The sequence below is a fragment of the Vidua chalybeata genome, chromosome 25, assembly GCF_026979565.1.
Source record: "Vidua chalybeata isolate OUT-0048 chromosome 25, bVidCha1 merged haplotype, whole genome shotgun sequence".
Classification (NCBI taxonomy): Eukaryota; Metazoa; Chordata; class Aves; order Passeriformes; family Viduidae; genus Vidua; species Vidua chalybeata.
Genome location: NC_071554.1, coordinates 2,163,216 through 2,182,059, shown reverse-complemented (window position 1 = coordinate 2,182,059; position 18,844 = coordinate 2,163,216). Strand labels below are relative to the sequence as shown.

The window sequence follows — 18,844 nt, the reverse complement described above, 5'->3', positions numbered from 1 at the left end:
GTTCATTACACTGGGATGTGAGGAACTGAAATCCACCAGGAGAGAAGCACAGACATCCCAGCTGGACCCCCAAAATACTGTCTGGTTGTCCTGAGCTGCCCTCCCATAGAGCCATCCAGTGCTCACTCACCTTCTGCTCTTGGATCTGGGCTTTCACCACCTTGTACTCGGCAGAGGGAGGTTTCTGGTTGGAGATGAGCTCCTCGGTGTCTGCCAGCCAGCTCAGCAGTGGCTCCAGGGCATCCTGGAACTTCCCGCAGTGCAACAGGGCCTCCTGCAGCTGAGCCACTCGCTGGGCCACCTGCAGCCCAAAAACAACCCCACTGCAGTGTCAGGCACCGGCACCGGAGCCTCAGCTCCCTGCCCGTGATCCCCTCCTTCCCCCAGACCCCAGAAAAAGCAGGGACAGCCCCTCCCCATGCTCCCACCTTCTTGTTGAGGGTGTTCCAGCGGGTGTTGATTTCTTCCATGTCATGCTCCAGCCCTTGGACATCACAGTTTTTCCCGGCACTTTGGATGAGTCCCTGACCAACTCCATTGACTTGCTGCAGCTTTAGCTGGAGGGGATCCACTTGCTCCTTCTGGAATTGCTGTGGGGTGGAAAAGGTGGGAGAGAAAAGGTGATTTATAAGCTATGAGCTGCTCTTCCAGCCACTCAGTCTTTCCACGGATACTCCAGGCTTTCCTCTCTAGAGAAGATGCAGTAGCCACTTGCACTGATTTTATTGGAATTGTGCAAGTTTGTCTAAAACTCCTCCCTTGCCTTGACCTAGTGACACAGATGTCACAGGAATCTGCTGGTTTGGAGCACAACTCAGGGTCTATCCACACCCACCTCTGGTTTTAAATGGGTAAATCCCATTTTTCCAAGCACTGGAGTGAGGTAAAAAGAGAAAACTGAGGAAGAAATGAGAGCATCGGCTCCGACTCGCCATCAGATTGGGAAATAATGCTCCTGGGGAAAAACCCCAAGCAATTCTCACAGTGAAGCTATTGAGAACAGAGACCTGACATCATATGAGTTTTGTTAACCACAAAATTACAGGCAGCGAGGAGCTCGCTGTGTTTCGAAAGACAAAGGCAATAGGCAATTAATGTGCGAGTCGTTTACCACGGATTTGGCACGGTCCTGCCTGGGAATCCTGTGGGGAAAAGCTTTCTAAACCAAAAAAGATTTGATAGGGAAGGGGGAGGAGAGCGAATGAAGCTCCCCATTGTCAGGAGAGGCAGCAGGGAGAATCCTGTTTCTCCGGAGGAGATAAATGCTCTTTATCAGAGCTGGGGATCTGCTGGAACCACGCGCTGCCCGTGCACCGTCCCTCTGCAGTCCTTCCCTGCCGGTCCCAAGGGACAAGCCTGCCCTGTCCCCCACAGCAAGCACCCCAAAAATAGGGAGCAGATTCCTGGCTCACCCTGCTCCCCTGGCCCAGGAGCCCATGCAGAGCACGGGTCACCCCGCAGCCGGCGCTGGGCAGGAGCAGAGCCCTTGGCCCTGTCACGATGTTTTCCCGTTGGGAAGCAGAGGGGATGGCAAGCAGCCACCTGCTCCCTGTGCCCAAGAATTCATGGGCACTGCCTGCACTGAAAAATTCCCACTTGGATGCAAGACCTCCCCCAGCAGAGCAGCAGCTCGTGGAGGACACGGCTCTCTGCGCCTGGCAATCGCTTTGCTCCGGAGCAGCACGAAGCAAAACCCCCTAAAAACGCCAAAATCCCCCAAAACACACAGGCACAGCTCCCAGCCTGAGCAAGAGGCACTGCCTTGACTTATCCTGCCTCATTTCCAGAGGAAAAAAAAGCTACTTTTTCCCAGCAGAGCTCAGCAACCAGAGGGCAGGGAGGTCCCTCCAGGACATGAGCAAAGGGTGAGCTGGCAGACACTGTCCAGAGCTGTTTGCTCATGGAGAATTCTGCCACGGTTATAAGAAATAAATGGGGACTTGGAATCACCAATTCCTGGGCTGTTCTCCTGTTACTGTTTATATATGGAGCTGCTGGGTAGAAGAGCCAAACCCACAAAAGGATCAGGCTGATAAGCCTGGCATGCCAGGCTGGTCCGAGCTCTCTGTGTACTGCAAAACAAACTCCAAAGGAGCCAGGCAGGGAGGGAGCCCTGTGGAAAAGCCTCGATGACCCAACCAGGGGTACCTGCAACACAGGTATCAGCCAGCCTGAGAGCCCGATGCTCCCTGAGGAGCCTGACAAAAATAATCCCAGCAACAGCCTGAGGGTGAGTGCGTCCAACACACTTGTTTTCCTTTGCTCATAAAAGATTCCAGTGATTTAGCTCATTAACCTCACTGTGACTCAGCTTGGAAACAAATATTTAATGACTCCCCTTTGCTGTGGAGCAAGGTGTCCTGCCCTGGGGAAGAGCTGGACAGACATTTTGGGAGAGCAGAAGGACATCTGCTCCACCACACCTCCTCCTCCTCACTCCCAGAAAGGCTTCCCAAAGCATCCCCTTGCTTTCTGCTTCCCTCATCTCCCTTAACCCCTCTGCTGCTGGATGTGGAATTCCAGGAAGCATCTCCAGCAATGCTTGGAGCGAGGGGAAGGTTTGTGGGGTTAACAATCAGAGGTGCTGAACCTAAAATAAGGATCCCCCCGCTGAATTTCAAGCAACAGACAACGATGGCAAGAACCCAATGGTTTCTCCCTCACCCAGGTCCCCTCTGGGTGTCCCAGCCTGTGCTCACGTGGACCCCCATGTGAAACCACCTCTTCAAGCCCCTCCACGTGGTTATCTCAAAGGGGTGGTACAGCCCAAAGGATGAGTAATTGCCACCAAATCAGGATTTTTGGTGCTGACTAACTTCTGATGTCTCCTTAGTGATATTTCTCCTATTCCAGATGGCAGGAAATCAGCGCTCGGCTGTGGGAACTCCAGCACCGAGGTCTCTCCAGGCAAGAGCCACGAGCAACACAAATCCCCAAAGACCAGAGAGAATCTGAGCCCCTTCCCAAGCACCTTCCACGCCTCAGCACCTCAATGCTCACAGAAAAAACTACAGACAGCGATGACTGCACGGGACAGGAATTGCTTGCACTTAATTCATTTTACAGGTTTCTCTTTCCTGATATATTTTCTGCTTCAAAAATGGGAACTCCCTGCCAGGAGCCAGCGAGAAGGTTTTTCTAAAGTCCGTGATCTCCATCTGAGTGACCATAATGTACTTTAATAAGCCAAAAAAGTGTAAGTCAACATTTCAGGTCATCGAGCAGCGAGAATCTTTTGCCTCCCTTACTTACACAATCACACAATTCCCCCCCTCCCCGTCCCCCAAAAAACTTCTTGCCTGCCAAATTCAAGCCGATCTCAGGAGGGAGAAGGCTGTTTGGAAGCCCAGATCGTGCGTTACTGAGTGGGCTCCCACCTCCCACCCATCCCTGGAGTGCAAAATAAAGCGATTTCTGTGCCTGAAGCCCCGGCTGCGGGAGCCTGAGCAACAAATACCTCGTTATCTGGAACGAATCCATCTGGGAGAGCAGGGGGCCCTTCTGCCATGAGAGCGGCGCCGAGGGGTCCCTCCGTGCCCGATGTCCCCTCTCCCTCGCTGGGACAGAGGGCAAGGGCACCCCCACAGCTGCGGGGACGGAGGGGGCCCCTCAACACAGCCCTGGGGAGGGTTTGTGCCCTGGGTGCTGTGGCAAAGGGTGTCCCCAGCAGCTCTGGGGTGGTGGGACCTTCTGGGAGGGGTGAGAAGGCACCAGGGGGACCCTCCCAAGCTGCCACCCCTGCTGCAGGTAAGCTCGCAACGGGGTCGTCCTCCAAAGCCACCGCTTCAGCGGGCAGGTGCTCCAGGATGGGCGGCACAACCATGATGGCAAAGTCATCTGTATCCCCCAAGGCCACTACCAATGGCACGGGGTCACCGCTGAGATCCCCGGCACCTGAGGAGAGTGGCTCGGCCGCTGGTGGTGGCACAGTGGCAACAGGCACGTCAGCAAAGGGTGGTGGGGCTTCCAGAAGCTCCTCCACCATCAAGGGCATGGCAGTGGTGGCGGCTCCTGGAGGTTCCTCAGCATCCATGGTAGGATCCCCAGTGGCTGGTGGCAACCCCTGAGCCTGAGGCTCCAGGACAGCCACATCTCCTGCTGAAAGTGGGTGGGCTGGAGCAGAAAGCTCCCCAAAATCCCATGGGATGGCAGGTCCTGCAATGGACAATGTGCCAGGAAGCTCTTCAGGGGCGGCTGGGCTGGCAGGACATGGGACCTCCCAGCTGGGGGCAAACAACAAGTCCACATCTCCTGGCTGCAGGATGGCTGCTGGTGTCCCCCCATGTGTGACAGCCACCTCTACGGGGCACCCCTCTATGTGGGCAGTCCCTTCCAGAGACAGGGCATGGCCCAGGGAAACCATTTCCCACGGGGGGTCCTCAACAGGCACCGGGAATGTTGTCGGAGCCTTGGAGCCTGGCTCTGATGCAGAGCCAGCGTGGAAAGGCAGCAGAGAACCACAGCAAACATCCCCACTCCCTGCTGGATGAGTCCAGCCCTCAGCTCCACTCCCTGATCCCAAATCTGTGGCTTCATCCTCAGAAACCAGTTCTGGGACATCCCAGTTGGCGACCTCAGTCCTTCCAGGCAGAAGGTGATGGGTCCTGAATGGATCCATGGCCTCAACGCCAGCCTGGCTGTGCCGTGGGGGGGACCCCAGCTCCTCCATCGCTGTGTCTGGAGCTGGGGGCTGGCAGGGGGACACTCGGCCAGGACAGGTCCCCTCGGGAAGCAAGTCTTGGTTATCTTCACCCCACCCCACCGGAGCACTGGGGTATCCATCTCCTCCCAGTCCAGCAGCTGGATGTGCCCCTGTGCCAGGACACGGCATCCCACCAGCCACAAACTCCAGGTCCACCAGTGGGTCAGGATCAGCCTCCCCCACCAATGCTGGGGAGGGAGGGTCCAGGAGGGACCCCAGCCCTGCCATGGCCATGGGGCTGGGGGAGGCCCCTCCGTCCGAGTCTGTCGGGGTGACAGCCAAGGTGTCCCTTTCTGAGAAGGGCTCTGTCAAGGGCTCCAGCGTGCTCAGCACCTGTGAGCTGCAGGTGACATCAAAGTCCTCCAGATCTGACACAACGGCAGAGTCCGAGGCGCTGATATCCAAGGGGGCCCTGTGCTGACCCCCTTCAACCACCAACCCGGCCAGTTTGGCCGAATCTGGGTCCAGCCCCTCTGAGTCCATTGGGGACATTTGGATCTCCAGGCAGCTGGGGACAGCTCCATCACCCCCGTCCTCATTCAGGCACTGCTCTTCCAGCTCCAGGAACATCTGCACCGAGTCTGTGTCAGACAGTTCGGGGCCCGTGGGGCTGGTTGAGCGCTCCAAAACTGGAGCAAAGTCCTCAACCCCACATTGCACCGCCACGTCCTCCGTGCAGCACGCGCCGCCACCACCCCCAGGGGACGTGCAGGACCGGGAGGTCCCCGGGCTGGGGGCAGAGCCATCCTCTGGAGCTGTGGATTGTTCCCTTTCTTCAGAAATATCTGCCAAGCAACAGCTCCTCTTCTCCTCTGCCACCAGAACAGCCTTTCCTCTCTCTGACAGCGTCGCCTCCTCCCACTCCTCCATCATCACCCAGCGCTCGTCCTCCTCAAATCTCAGCTCAGACTCCGTTTTCTCCCTGAGATTGGAGGTGATGAGAATATCCAGTCCCGTATCCAGCAGCTCTTCACTAAGGCACGGAGAGAGGTTGACGTTCTCCACTGTAGAGTCCGACTCGGAGGCCTCCAGGGTCTCCTGGTGCCCATCGTTGAAGTTCCCCCTGATGAAATTCTTCCTGGCTCGTGGCCAGGTGGCACTGGGGAGCCGGCGGGCCCTGGCCAGGTCCCTGACACGGCTGTCACCGGCGTTCAGAAGGGCCTGGCGCTCGTCCCGGGGACCACCATAGCCATCCACGCTGAACTGCTTGGCCACCAGAGCCTCTGCCGTGCCAGACGACTTGGAGACGTGCTCCAGGGTGAGAGACTCCGACATGGGCTCGCCGTGGTCGGGCTGGCCCGGCTGCTCGGCGAGCATGGCACTGGAATCCCGCTTATCCCGCAGGGAAGGGTTGGAAGCGCCCGCCTCCGACACCTCGCTCAGCGAAGCCCCCATCCTTTCCGCGAATTCGGTGAAGTTGGGCGGCATGAAGGACTTCCACGAGCGCCGGTTGACGTTCTCCTTCTTCTCGGGGTTCGGTCGCCTCTTTGGCGGAGCCGGCGCCGGCTTGGAGACGTCGCTGCTGAGCTTCAGCTGGTCGAAGATGACTCGCTCATCCAGCTTTTTGGGTTCCGGCGGCCTGGACTCGAAGACGTTGGCAGCTCCCAGAGTCCCGTTGCTGGATATGGTGCTGCCATCCCCCTTGCCCAGGGTGCTCTTGGAGAGCTGGTTGAGCTTCGATCCCTGATCGATCTGCTCGTTAATTCTCATCGTGTCGTATATCGATCTCTGGGGCACGTAGCAATCCTCTATATAACCATCCTCATCCTCGCCCTTCCCCAGGCAAGTGCGGTTCTGCCGTAAACAGTCTGGCCGGCTCAGTGGTTTGCCCATACTCTCGTCCTTATGGATGACGGAACCACCCCGGCAACCTTTCGCCCGCCACGGCAGGAAGCATCACACGGCCAGCAGGTCCCAAACCCTAATCCCAAAGTGACACTACGGGGATGGCAAGGGGGACCGGCAGCACCGCGCCGGCTCAGCAGCCCGACCGGCAGTCCCGAGCAGTGAAACAACCCATCTCATCCCCCCGGCCCCCCTAGAAAACCCCATCCATCAGCGGATCATCCAAAATCCAACAGCTCCGGTAAAATATTCCAAGCGGTTTGCGACAGAAAGGGTGGAAGAGTTTGAAGCTCTCAAATTATCCCGTCTGTCCTTCTTTACTAACAAAGGCACTGCTTGTCCCGGCCGCTCCCGGCTGGCAGTGGCGAGCGGCTCCGCGCGTTTTCTGCCCAGCCCCGAGCGCCGTGGAAGTCCAGCTGGTCCGAATTAGCCTCTCCCCCCGACTCTCGTGTTTTCATTTGAACCGAGCTTGTCAGCGGATATTCGTACAACTTTAAACACAGGAAGTTCTTCATTCAGGGCAAACTCGGAGGTTTCCTGTCTCAAAAACATGATGGCATTGTCGCTGCCGTCACCTCGCCCGGTGCCACCGGCAGTGGCGGAACCCCCAAAATCCAGCCGGTGGGTGCGCGGCGGTGGCGGCACGGCCGCGGAGTCCGGCGGTGGAGGAAGGCTGCTGGGTCTTCGCTTTTTTTTTTTTTTTCGCTTTCTCCCCAGGAAAAAAAAAAAAAAATTGGCTATAAAACGCATCCAAAAATGGCAAAGGGACGGAGCGGGATGGAATCCCCTGAGTTGCCTCCGGGAGCCGACGAGGGGGACGGAGAGCAGCCGCGGCTGGAGGCGCGCTGTTGCCGCTGCTGCTGCTGCTGCTTCTTCTTCCTCCTCCTCCTCCTCCTCCTGCTGCTGCCGGCCCCGCTCGCACTAACTTTCCCGGCGGCCGGTGTCGGGCTGCGGCGGCTCCGCGCCACCGGGCGGCCCGGCCATGGCGGGGCGGGGGGCGGCGGGGCGGGCGCGGGGCCGGTACCGGCGGCGATGCGGGGCGGACCGGGGCTGGGGACGGGGCGGGCACACACACACACACACACACACCCCGGGGCCGCCCTCCCGTTCCCCTTCCCCGCCGCTCTCGCCCCTTTTGTGCGCGGCTCAGCGGCCGGGCCGGGGGCGGGGGGCTCCGCGCCGCCCCCGCGGGCAGCCCCCGGCCGGCGCGGCGGGATGCATGGTCGCTGCCTTCCTCCTCCTCCTCCTCCTGTTCCTGCTCGTCCTCCTCCTGCTCCCGGCCGCCGCCCGCCCGCTCTCCTTCCCGCCGGCGGAACAAAAGGCCGAGCCGCGCAGGCCGCCGCACGCCCCGGCCCCGCCGCCGCCGCCAGCACCGGCTCCCGCGGAGCTCCAGCCCCGGCGGAGGGCGGGGGGACGCGGGGGCGGGCGGGGGGCGGCGCCGCGGGGCGGGGCGGCAGCGCCGGGGCCGCCCCCTCCCCGAGCGCCGCGGTGCCTCCCGCACCCCCCCCGCACCGACGCCCCCACCGGCCCCGGGAATCGGGGACCGGAGCGCGACCCGGCTGGGGAGCGGGGGGGATGCTCGGTGGCAGCGCGGGGGTGGTCCCCGCCCGCCCCGCCGGGGACGGCCCCTCCTCCGGGGGGAGGCGGCAGCCCCCGACAAAGAGCAGCAACGCCCTGGCTCGGCGGCGGCTCCGGCTCCGGCTCCCACCGCCACCGGCCCCGCTCCCCCGGCCCTTTGTCCGCTGTTCCCCGAGCCGGCGCTGGCAGGGAGATGGCGACCCCCCCACACCCCCCCGCCACACATCGGGTGTCCCTGCTCCTCACAGCCGTCCTCGCACAAAGAACCGAGTTTCGAATTCACCGCAGAAACCCACCCGAAACACCCCCAAAGTACCGATTTTGCCTTCCCCCATCGCTCTGCCAAAAAACCACCTGGCAACTTGCCACCGTTCCCCTCAACCACTGTAGGCTCTTTTCCTAAAAATCATTATTTTTATAGCCCCAGCTCTTGGGTAGCATCCTGCTCCTCCCATCCTGAGTCCTGTCACCCTCTTTTCCTCCCCAAAACCCTTGGGTTTAAGAGATGGGGAACATTGGAAGTGGGGAGGGAGGCAGCCCGGGCGCGTGAATCACCGCTGCGAAGTGATGCTGCGGGAAGTCACAGACTTGGGAGAGAAAACAGGAGGGTTGGGAACAGCCTCCACGCATCTCCAGGCAACAACCCGCCCCACCAGCCACCCGGCCTGCTACTTTGGGATGAATTATGGCATCGGGATAAAAATACAAGGTGTTTAATACAGAAAAACGTGCAGCATTGCACTCCAAAAGCACCAACACCGGGAGAATCAGATCTCGGTCTGTGCCTTGCTGTGCCACAGCTTCACCAAAAGCCTTCCCACCTGGCCGTGGTGAGCCACAGCCAAGGAAGATGAAATCCCAAATATTTTTTGATGCACTGCCATCCTGAAAACACTGAGGCTTTGCCAAAGTCATGGTATGGTGTGGTGGGAGCCCAGCTCCCACATCCCCAAGCTCTCAGACCCTGCATCCCCACGTCCCGGCACCAACTGCACATGCAGCAGCTCCAGCACCACATTCCCGAAGCTTTGTTTTGCTTTGGAGAGATGGGAACGGATGTTTTGTGGAAGGGGAGGGTTTGGGGGAAATTGCCCGTTAAATGGCCCAAAGTGCTCCTCAGATGGAGATTTTTTGCACAGTGGGAAACCTTCAGAACCCTTTTTTTCCACCATCAAATATAACCAAGGAAAAGAGTGGGAGGCGGGGAGGGAGTGGGGACCTGGGAGGGGATTCCAAACATCCCCCAGGGAGCCCCTCTGCCCATCCAGGGCATGTCCCCTCCACGTCCCCCCGAGCCCTCCTGGACAGACAGCCGGACATTCATCCCTGCAGCCTCCTCCAGCCCCAGCTGCCAACACTGCCAGAGTGTCCCAACGCCTGGATTTTTCCCCTTGGCGGGGGACACCGCTGCTCCCGGTCCCTGGTATTAATCCAGAGCAGCTGAAACAACAAGAGGACAACGGTTCCGTGCCAAAAACGCCGCCCCTGCTCCTCCGCTACCACCTTGGCCGGGAGCTGGCGGAGCTGCACCGTTACCGCTCCGGGGCCCCTCCGCCAGGAATCCCAGGCATCCGGGCTGGGGCGAGGAGGCTTTTTTGTTCCACTGCGAAGAAGGAACGATCCCTCTCGCTCTCTCTCTCGCTCGACGTGGAGCTGCCCCGTTTCACAGCCAGAAATTCTTTTCCTATTTCCTCACCGAATCACGTGCCAGGAGCGAGCCGAGTCTTCCTCCGACACATTCCCCCCACCACCAATTTCTAAAAACCATTAGGGAAGTATTGGGCAGGGACGAAAGCCAGTTGGAAACCTGCTGTTCCTGGCCCAAAGATCCTGGCCACAGCTCGTGCAGGTTCCTCAAATCACGGCTTTAAGCCTCCAAGTGCCACTCCAGCGATGGGGACAGGAGCCAAACAGTGCTGGGAATTGCAAGGTCAGGGCTTTGCTTGAGCTTTGTGTCGGTGCAAGGGATGGATGTGGAAGGACATAAAGGTCCTGCCTGATTTTTGTCCTTTCTGATGTTTCCAAGTGATCACCAAGACCCCTCACTTCGCTTTTGCTCAGTCCCCAAACCTCCCGCAAACAGCTCCTGTCACCCAACCCAGACCTGGACCCGCCCCAGGCCACATGCTGAAGATTAAACACCCTCAGCTAAAACCCACCCAGAGGCTTTCCAAGACCTTCGAGCATCCCCATTTGTCCCCTGAACCTGCTGGTTTCAAGCTCTCCTCACATGGCCACCGGCCCTGGCGCGTGGGGACGCGCGCTGTCCCTGTCACGGGCTGATGTCACCCTGTTTATGGCTGTGCTACATCCTGCCACCTCTGCCACCACTGTCTACATGGCACAGCACTCTTTGGAAACCAATGTATTTTTAGCTTTCTTTTAATGCATCTCAACAGCTGGAAGCGAGGGACCTGTGTTATGTGACGAGCAAGAGAGCTCAGAGGCAGCTCAAGATCTCTGATGGATGGGTCATTTATGAGATCAGGGTGCAACCAAGGGTTTTCTTCACTTTCAAAGCTTCTTTAAACTTCACCTTGGTGCCCTTCTGCCCTGGGAGTGCAGGGTGGATGGAGGAGAGCTCCTAGCACTATGAGCTTTCTGCCTACAGGTCTTGCTGACCATGTCATAAAATCATAGAATAGTTTGTGTTGGAAGGACGGGAAAACTCATCTTGTCCCACTCTCTGCTCTGAGCAGGGACACTTTCCAGGCTGTTCCAGCCTGGCCTTGAGGGATGGGGTAGCCACAGCTTCTCTGGGCAACCTGTTCCCTGTGTCTGACATCGTGTGGTCACTGTGTCCCCCCTGTGTGACCCCACGAGTGCCACCCCTGGGCTGGGACACTGTGCCATGTCCAAGCAAGGCAGAGTGGATAACCCCAAGTGCCTCCAGCCCAACAGAAGGACTGAGGGCGCATTCCACCCTCCCTCAGACACTGCAATAAAAGCACAAAGCCAAATCAAGCACACACAAAATCTCCCTTAGAAACGGCGCTTTAGGTTGCGCTGGGATTTTTAGCAGAGGATTCATGTTTTTTAAAGCCTTTGCTGCGTTTGTCAGAAGGTCAGAGGGACTTCTTTCTTTCCCTCTCGCTCTCCTCCTAACTCATTCCTTTTCCCAAATCTTTGTGATTGCCATTCCAGCTCCTGATCCAGGCAGGAGCACTGGGGCTATTCCCACCCCACTGCGCTGCTCTGGGTGCTCCCTGATCCCTTTGGCTCACAGCTGACTTCAAACCAACCTCACATCAGGGCTCTGCCACCACTCAATCCCTCTTCAAAGGCTACAGCTGCTCGGGATGCAGGGAGCCAGCACATCTTTAAATCAGCCATTTGGAACCCGGAGCCTGTTCATTCAGGACTCTCCTCCACAGGGCTGTGGGAGGAAACCTGGGCAGGCTCCATGGGGGTCTGCACCTCCACGGGGAAAGTTTTAGGAAGAGGTTAAAATCCAAACTCCCAGAGAAACCTCCTGCACTTTGGATGTACAGCTGCAGTGAGCGGTATGTAAAAAAAAAAAAAAAAAAATTAAATTTATTTTGCTCTTCCAAGAGTGCAGGAGCTGCGCCGCAGCGCTTTCCCTGCAAGGCAGCTAATATAGATGTTGGTATAAATAATTCTCCTGAACGAAGCCTGGAGCCCACGTGTTACAGCAGAGCTCAGGCACAGCCCCACAGCACTCAGCGTTCCCATGGAACCCCCAGAGCACCCAAAAACTCCCTGAGATGGGACTGTGAGACAAGGGTAGAGCCCCGTGCCAACGCCCTCGTGGCCAGGAGGTGAAAGCTGCTGAAATGCCCATTTTTGTCCTCAGCTGCTCTGTTTCCCTGCAAATTGAAGCACCCTGGGCTCTCTGGGCATCCCACTCCCACCCCACAGCCCACGAACTGCAGAATCTGCTCCCCAGAGCAAAGGGGGACAGGAGGGATGGGGTGAGTAAGGAACTGTTCTGAGGCTCTTTAGGAAGTGAGGTAAGTGTGTTATCATCCTGAGAATCCTCTGGATGGGAGACGTCTAAACCACTCCTTCAGCAGGAGAATTGGCAATTGTTCTTGAAAGGCTGCAGTGACTAATCCAAGCCTGAGTCCTTCCCTGCTTGCTCCAGACCCAGTGGCCACAGTCCCTGCCTTCTCAAGCCTGGCTTGGATGCTGTGGGTGATGGCAATGTCCCCACAGATCCCTCCCTCCACTGCATCCTGCCAGGACCAGGCTCCTCTCCCTCCTCTGCTCAGCCCTTGCAGACAAAAAGCTTCCCATCTCCTCCTCTCTCGGATCCTCAGCTCTCCTGGTCTTATGCAAAGCTGGTATTTTTAGTATCTCCTGGAAACACTGTGAAGTGTCATCACCACCAGCTAACGAGTGCTCCGGAGAGAGGACATTCCTCCGGCCATCTCCCTCGGCTCAGACCTGGCAGGGTCACCAAAGCATCTGCAAGTGGGTGGCTTTTGGAGCGCTGACCCAAGGCAGCTCCTGAAAGGCACCATTTGATCACAGCCTGATTGTTTCACGGTCAAGAAAAGAAAAGGAAAGGAGGAGGAGAAAAAAAAAAAAAAAGCGCTATGGTTTGTTCGATCTCAGCAACTCTTGGCTTAATTTGCTCTTGTTCTCAGGATCAGGGAAGCCTCTGCTGACACGTCAAGGTCAAAGCCCACCCGTGGTTTGCTGATGAGCCAGCACACCAGCAGCATTCCCTCTGGGAAGGGGGAGCTCCAGGGGTACATCTGCTCTCCCCTCACTGCTAAAATTTACTCCCAAGGAGTGAGGAGGCTGCCAGGGCCACTCATGCTCCTGGGCAAGCACAAGATTGCCAGGTTAGAAATGCACCCAGCCCCACCAGGGCTCTGCAGCTTGGGCCACTCTCCCCAGCCAGGCTCGGTGACAGCCCTGTCACCCAGCACAGCCCGTGCTTATCACCCCCATTTATCATCCCCTTCCCCAACGAGGGGAGATGGTGCCTTTAAGGCAGCTTAACAGCTGTCAGAGAGGAGGCATTTCTGCGTGTGCTGCTGATGCTGAAAATACAAGCCAGAGATACTTTAAGTAGGTCTGGAAAGCGTTCAACGAGAAGACACCGTCACGCAGCCTGTCCCCACTCCCAGCCCGGTCCCACCCAGCTGCTCCCAGCTCCACGACTGTCGGGAGCCGCACGCATTCCTCCGGGGGCACAGAAGGGTTAAAAATACCCCGGGCCAGGCTGGGGCACAGCAAGTGGCAGAGTGTCCCTTCCCTGCCACATCCCATTCTCAGAAACCCACCTCCCCTCGCCCACCTGCCCGGGGGCTTGGCTGTTTGATGGGGTGTGGAGTGCCCAAAAAAGCCACCCCGGAGGCGTGGGCTGGGTGCTCGGGCATGGCCTGTGTGACCACTTGTCCTGGTTAAGGATCGCTCTTGTCCTGCTGCCTGCAGAAATTAAGGCTTTGAGTGTCAATACCTTGTGACATCAGCACATGTCCTCCAGTGCAGCCCTGCCATCCCAAAATGGGATGCTGCTTTTCCTCTCTGTCCATCCTCTGCTCTCCTTAGGAGGGCTGGAATGAGGTGATCTTTAAGGTCCCAACCCAAACCATTCTCTGATCTTCAAGAGAATCTCTGCAGTGGCAGGAGCAGAGCTAACAGTCCCAGGGAAAACCACAAAATCACTGAGGCTGGAAAAGACCCTCAAGATCACCCTACACAGGAAGGTCACAAAAAGCCCCTTGTGCATCCAGGGACCACAAGCATCAAACCTAAATGGGCTAAAACTTCTGGGAAAAAACCCAAACTCTGATCCTCCTGCCAAATATCCTCGATGAAACACTGCAGGATGCTGGGCAGTGCCCATCCCTCTCTGCCTCTGACATCAATGGCTTAGGAGGTCACAGCAGTGGCAGCCCCCTCTCCAAAACCATCACCCTCAGGCAGTGACACCCGGGAGAAATCCTGGGACACAAGGCACTGGATACAGGCACCAGGGGCACCGTGGAGTCAGCTCCCTGGTGGAAAGGTTGGGGGAATTACGAGTCATAAAGGAAGTGCTGAGAGAAGCTGACATCCCCCAGGCAGGAAGGGGGGCAGAGGAGGGCACGGGAGCTGGCGTGGGCTCCCCAGCCCTGGCTAAATGCTGCCTTCTCCCAGGAGCAGGGTCAGACAGCAGCACTGGAATGGCCAGATGAGTAATTCTGGTTTGGGCCTCACTCAGTGCATCACCACTCCTGGGATTTCTTTCCTGATTTTTTTTTTTTTTTAATTGAAGCACACCAAGAGGGTGCTGGAGGCACAACGGCTGCGCGGGCCCTGGCCGACCTGACCTACTCTAAAATAAAGCAGTGAGGCTTCAGTTATTGCTGTCTAGGGATTCTCCCTCCTCCTCTTCATCATCCAACATTAATTCTTTATTGGTGTGACACAGCACTGCCAGAGTTCACCGCATTGAGCAACTCCAGTTTCCAAAAAGCTCCCCAGGAATGCCAGGAGGAGAGGCAGGATCCCAAAATCCCATCTCTTCCCTCCGCTGCCTTGGCTAAGCCATCACCCACTGAAGGCTGGATGCGGGAGGACCCCTCCTGCTCCTCCCTCCTCTGCAGGGTGGGGTTTAATTAACTCTGGGATAAACAGCCCGGGCTGTGCCAGCTGCGGCAGGTCCTGGCTCGCCACATTCCTGTGCCGTGCCCCAGCGCCACCGAGCTCAGCTGTGGTGACAACGGGAGAGCCACCAGCCCACGGTGTCCAGCCAAGCACAGACACATCACCAGGTGTCCCCCCACCTCAGCCAACTGCACCTGCACCCACCCCAAAGTGACGGCAACCTTTGGTTGTGTCAAGTTTGATGCTTTTTTTCCCTTGGGTTTCGTTTTGGGGGAAGCACTCCAGATTCTTGCAGGAATCCCTTCTGGCTGTTGAGTGCAACTCAGGAGGAATGCAGGGTTGATCCTGCTCTCATCTTCCTCACGGGGACAAAGCAGAGCACCAGCAAAGCAGAGCTTTGCTCAGCACGTTACAGCTGAGATTCACGTTACAGCTGAGATCTCAGCACGTTACAGCTGAGATTCTTCCTGGAGGAAATGGCCACAGAAGCTGTGGCGGCCTCATCCCTGGAGGAGTTCAAGGATAGGTTGGACAGGGTTTGGAGCAACCTGGGAGAGTGGAAAGTGTCCCTGCCCCTTCTCACCCAAACCATTCCATGATTCCATGACCTGGGGAGGCACCAGGATCCTTCACTCTTGAGCACTGTAAGGCAGAGAGCCCAAAAATCCCTGCCAGCTGACCCAGGGCTGAGCCTTAATGCCGTGAATTTTGTAGGTGAAATGTGACAACGTTAAGAGTTTGTCCAAAAACAACACCGCAAATCAAAGAGGGTCCCAGCTCAGATCTGCCAACGCCAAGCACAAGCCACGCTTTGAAACCCAAGTTCAAAATCCACTGTGTAAAAGATAAACAAAAGCCAAGCTTAAGCTTGCTTAGCCAGGAGGCCGAGCTACCCCAGCACAGATGTCTCCCCCAAAACACCCAAGAATTTGATTCCATCAGCTCTCCATGGCCCAGGCTGATGGGTGCTCTTTGGCCAGACAGGACAAGCCCATGCCTGGGGCTTTCTGGCACCTCTGCTCCCAACCAGCAAACCTCACCTCTGATTCTTCAGCATGTAAAGGAGGATGAGCCACTTGCACTGAGCAGCACAAGCTTCATCCCATTAGTTTCACCATTTTTGGGGTGAAGAGTTCTCACTCAGGGTCTTCCAGCTGATCAGGGGTTGCTGATGATGGAGACAAAGCCAGGCAGAAACCCCCTTCACGTGAGTGACCCCCCCCCCATCTCATCTGTACCTGGGGAATCATTTCCCTGGGGAATTCTGATGTTTGCCAAACTGAATCCACAGAGCTGTTATGTTTAGAAACATCTCAACTGTAGCTCACTTGATTCCAGTCATTAAAATTTAATATTAGTGTAAGCTTTGAGAAACCTGAGCTGACAGCAGAGACAGTGGAGGGGGAAGAAGTGCCCCAGCCTGGAAACTCCTACGAGGTGCTGGTGCCTGGCTCTTGTCCCTCGTGCTGAAGAGCCCAACTTGGCTGTGTGAAGCTCAGCACAAAGATTCTCCCGAATTTTAACACCTTTTTACACAAAACAGAGGCTCCTCAGAGAGGCAGCAATGGAACGAGAGCCACTTGGGTTAAACTCCTGCTGGAAATCAGGAGTTAAAGATGAGGTTCCTTTGCTCTGACAGCTTAACATGAGCTAAACCCATGTTATTTCTTCTGTGGCACAGCTGGATCTGAAGCGATCCATCGGGATGTCCATATAAGCACAGGCTCCAAACCACAGAAATGCCTTTCAGCTGCACTTGATCTCACCAGAAAACCCAGGGCTGAATTTGATGACCCCTTGAAGTCTCCTCCAGATGGGATTTCTTACAATCCTGCTACAACCAACCAGTCCCTGCCTGGTTTCCCCACACTCCCAGAACTCCAGCTCCACCCTGGATCGTTGTCCTGGCTCCTGATGGGAGCTGGTGAGGACCAGTCCCTAAAATCACATCCACTCGCTGAAGCAAAACCCCTCCTGCAAACAAAGCTTCCCCCTGAGCATGATCCGACAGCTGCTTCCCAGCCTCCTGCCTCGCAGGAACCTGGCCAGGAGGAAAACTTACAGCAGGAGAGGGCTCATCCATCCCAAAGCCAGGATTAGTCCCTCTGTGACCTGGGAAAGGGGCTGGGGGGATAGAGAGGAAATGCACAAATGGCAGCTTTCCAAAAGTTAAGGAGGTTGTGGCCTTTTGGGGAAAGAAAAGGGAAAAGAAAAATACATGGGAAGCTTCAAATATGAGCTGCTTCCAAAGTCATCCGTTCCCAGCCTCCACCAGAGCCTTCAATGTATCTTCTTTATTAAAATCTGGACACAATGAGTCCAGAAGTGCCCACCTTTGTCAGAGCTCTATTGGCAACTTGCCTGGAGCCCCGGGGCCATGCCTAATTTGCATCTCATTTACACAGATGTTCATTAAAATTAATGCCTTAAGACATAATATCTGCCTGCATTTGAGCCTTCTGGACAGACAGAGCGCGACCGCTCCCGGAGAGCCCCCGTCACCCCATCCCTCACCCCATCCTCCCCCCGCAGCACTGCCAGCATGAGGAGCTCCTCTGCTCCACCAGGACACTCCGGGCACGCCCCTGGTTTGCAATCCAAGGAGGGCAAGAGTTGTGATATTGTCTTAGAGAGAGAATTTGTTGGGAAATAAAAGCCTGGCGCAAGCAAGAGAAGCCCCCCGAGCTCCCCACAGAGCACGAGCCAGGCTTTTCCACGGCTCTCCCTCCAGTCCCTGCTGATGCCCTTCCACGTGCAGATCAGGGGCTGGGATTGTATTCCCCTTAGGTAGGAGCAAAGGTGAAGCTTTGCCAAGATCAGCTCCGCAACCTTTAGGATTTGTGTAAAAATCCCTGGGGATGAGCCGTGCACGGGAGGAGCGGAGGAGAGGAGGAATGAAGGAATGCTGCTGCAACCACCATTGCTCCATCCTCCACTCGTGCTTCATTCCCAGCCATTACACAGCAAAACCTTCCCACCACAGCTGCAACTTTCACTTTCCCACCCACAAAGGCCCCAGCTGCTCCACGTGGCCTCGATGGCCAGCGGATGAGTCTTGGTAAGGACACCTCAGACCCCCAAACCCCCTTGGCCCAGGTCACCCATGCCTTAAGGGGTCATCCTCAAGGTCACTGAGCTGTGGGCCACGTGCAAACCCCACGGTGGGTTAAGCTGCTCCTGCCCAGTCTGGGTTTTGTCATCGTTCCTAATGAGAGCTGCTCAGCCAGGAATAACCCCGTGTTCTGCAGGAAAGGTTCACTGATTTTAAGGACTAAAACCTCCTTTTTAGACCTATTTGCTCCAAGTGACTCGGTGGTGTTTAATAATGAATTTAAATCCTTCCCATTGACATCAGCTCAAAGCAAACTGCCCAACACAAGCAACACCATCAGGTGAGGTTGAATTTGCCCCATAAATACACTTCAGCTTTTTTTTTTTTTTTTTTTTTTTTGGATAGGCAAACCCCAAACCAGATACACCCTGTCCTGGTGAAGGTTTCACAGAGCTGCTCAAATGGTGGAACGGGATCAATTAGCCATGAGATGAAAAGTAAATGGCTGTAAAACTGTCTCTCCCTCCCACCCTCCCATTAACACCAGGAAACAAGCAGCCAGATGTAAATCAGCCCAATCATCAACTCCTGAGCACATCAGGAATAGAAGTTTCACAGCAAGAGAATTTCTAAGTCGTGTTAATGTAATTAATGTAGTGTAACAGCATGACCCACCATCATAATACTGTACAGAAATATATCAAACACACTTCAACTCTTCCCTCTCTCAGTGCTTCATGCAAGCCTTGATGCTCTCCATCAGCTCCTTGCTGGAAATGTGAACAGCCACATAAAACTCCACCTTGGTTTTATTTCCTGGGCTCACTCCTTGTCTCACAGTTTATCTGTGGCTCTTTTTATACCCAAGGATCCCAAAATGGATGTAATGTGTGACCCAGATGGAGTGAACAACAAACAGGAACAGTGGGCCAGGCAGAGCCACACCTACAGGATGATCTGATGTGGACTAGACTCTCAAACAGTGCAAATTCACAGCTCAAGTGGACTCAAACCCCTCCCTTCCTCCCCCAAAATCTAAATGCCACCCACCTCTACCAGCCCACGAGGTGCTGGCATGCCAACATCACACATCACCAGGAGAA

General features: G+C 56.3%; 2 protein-coding genes across 14 annotated transcripts in view; both read right to left on the bottom strand.

Annotated features, from left to right (window-relative positions):
- Positions 1–18,844, bottom strand: part of MACF1 (microtubule actin crosslinking factor 1) — a 135,974-nt gene that overhangs the window by 31,823 nt on the left and 85,307 nt on the right. For all 13 annotated transcript variants that reach the window (XM_053964510.1, XM_053964516.1, XM_053964518.1 and 10 more), the window contains 2 exons: positions 429–590; positions 131–301 (listed from right to left, as the gene is read on the bottom strand). In XM_053964510.1, the coding sequence (XP_053820485.1) occupies positions 131–301; positions 429–590 (333 nt within the window). The remainder of the gene's footprint in view (positions 1–130; positions 302–428; positions 591–18,844) is intronic.
- On the bottom strand, positions 2,863–7,195 carry LOC128799785 (microtubule-actin cross-linking factor 1, isoforms 6/7-like). The gene has a single exon (XM_053964519.1). The coding sequence runs from the start codon at positions 6,533–6,535 to the stop codon at positions 3,359–3,361; it is 3,177 nt and encodes a 1,058-aa protein (XP_053820494.1). The 5' UTR covers positions 6,536–7,195; the 3' UTR covers positions 2,863–3,358.

Bases quoted from the DNA above. Each gene is read 5' to 3' on its own strand.
- LOC128799785 (XM_053964519.1), bottom strand. From the start codon at position 6,535: ATGGGCAAACCACTGAGCCGGCCAGACTGTTTACGGCAGAACCGCACT.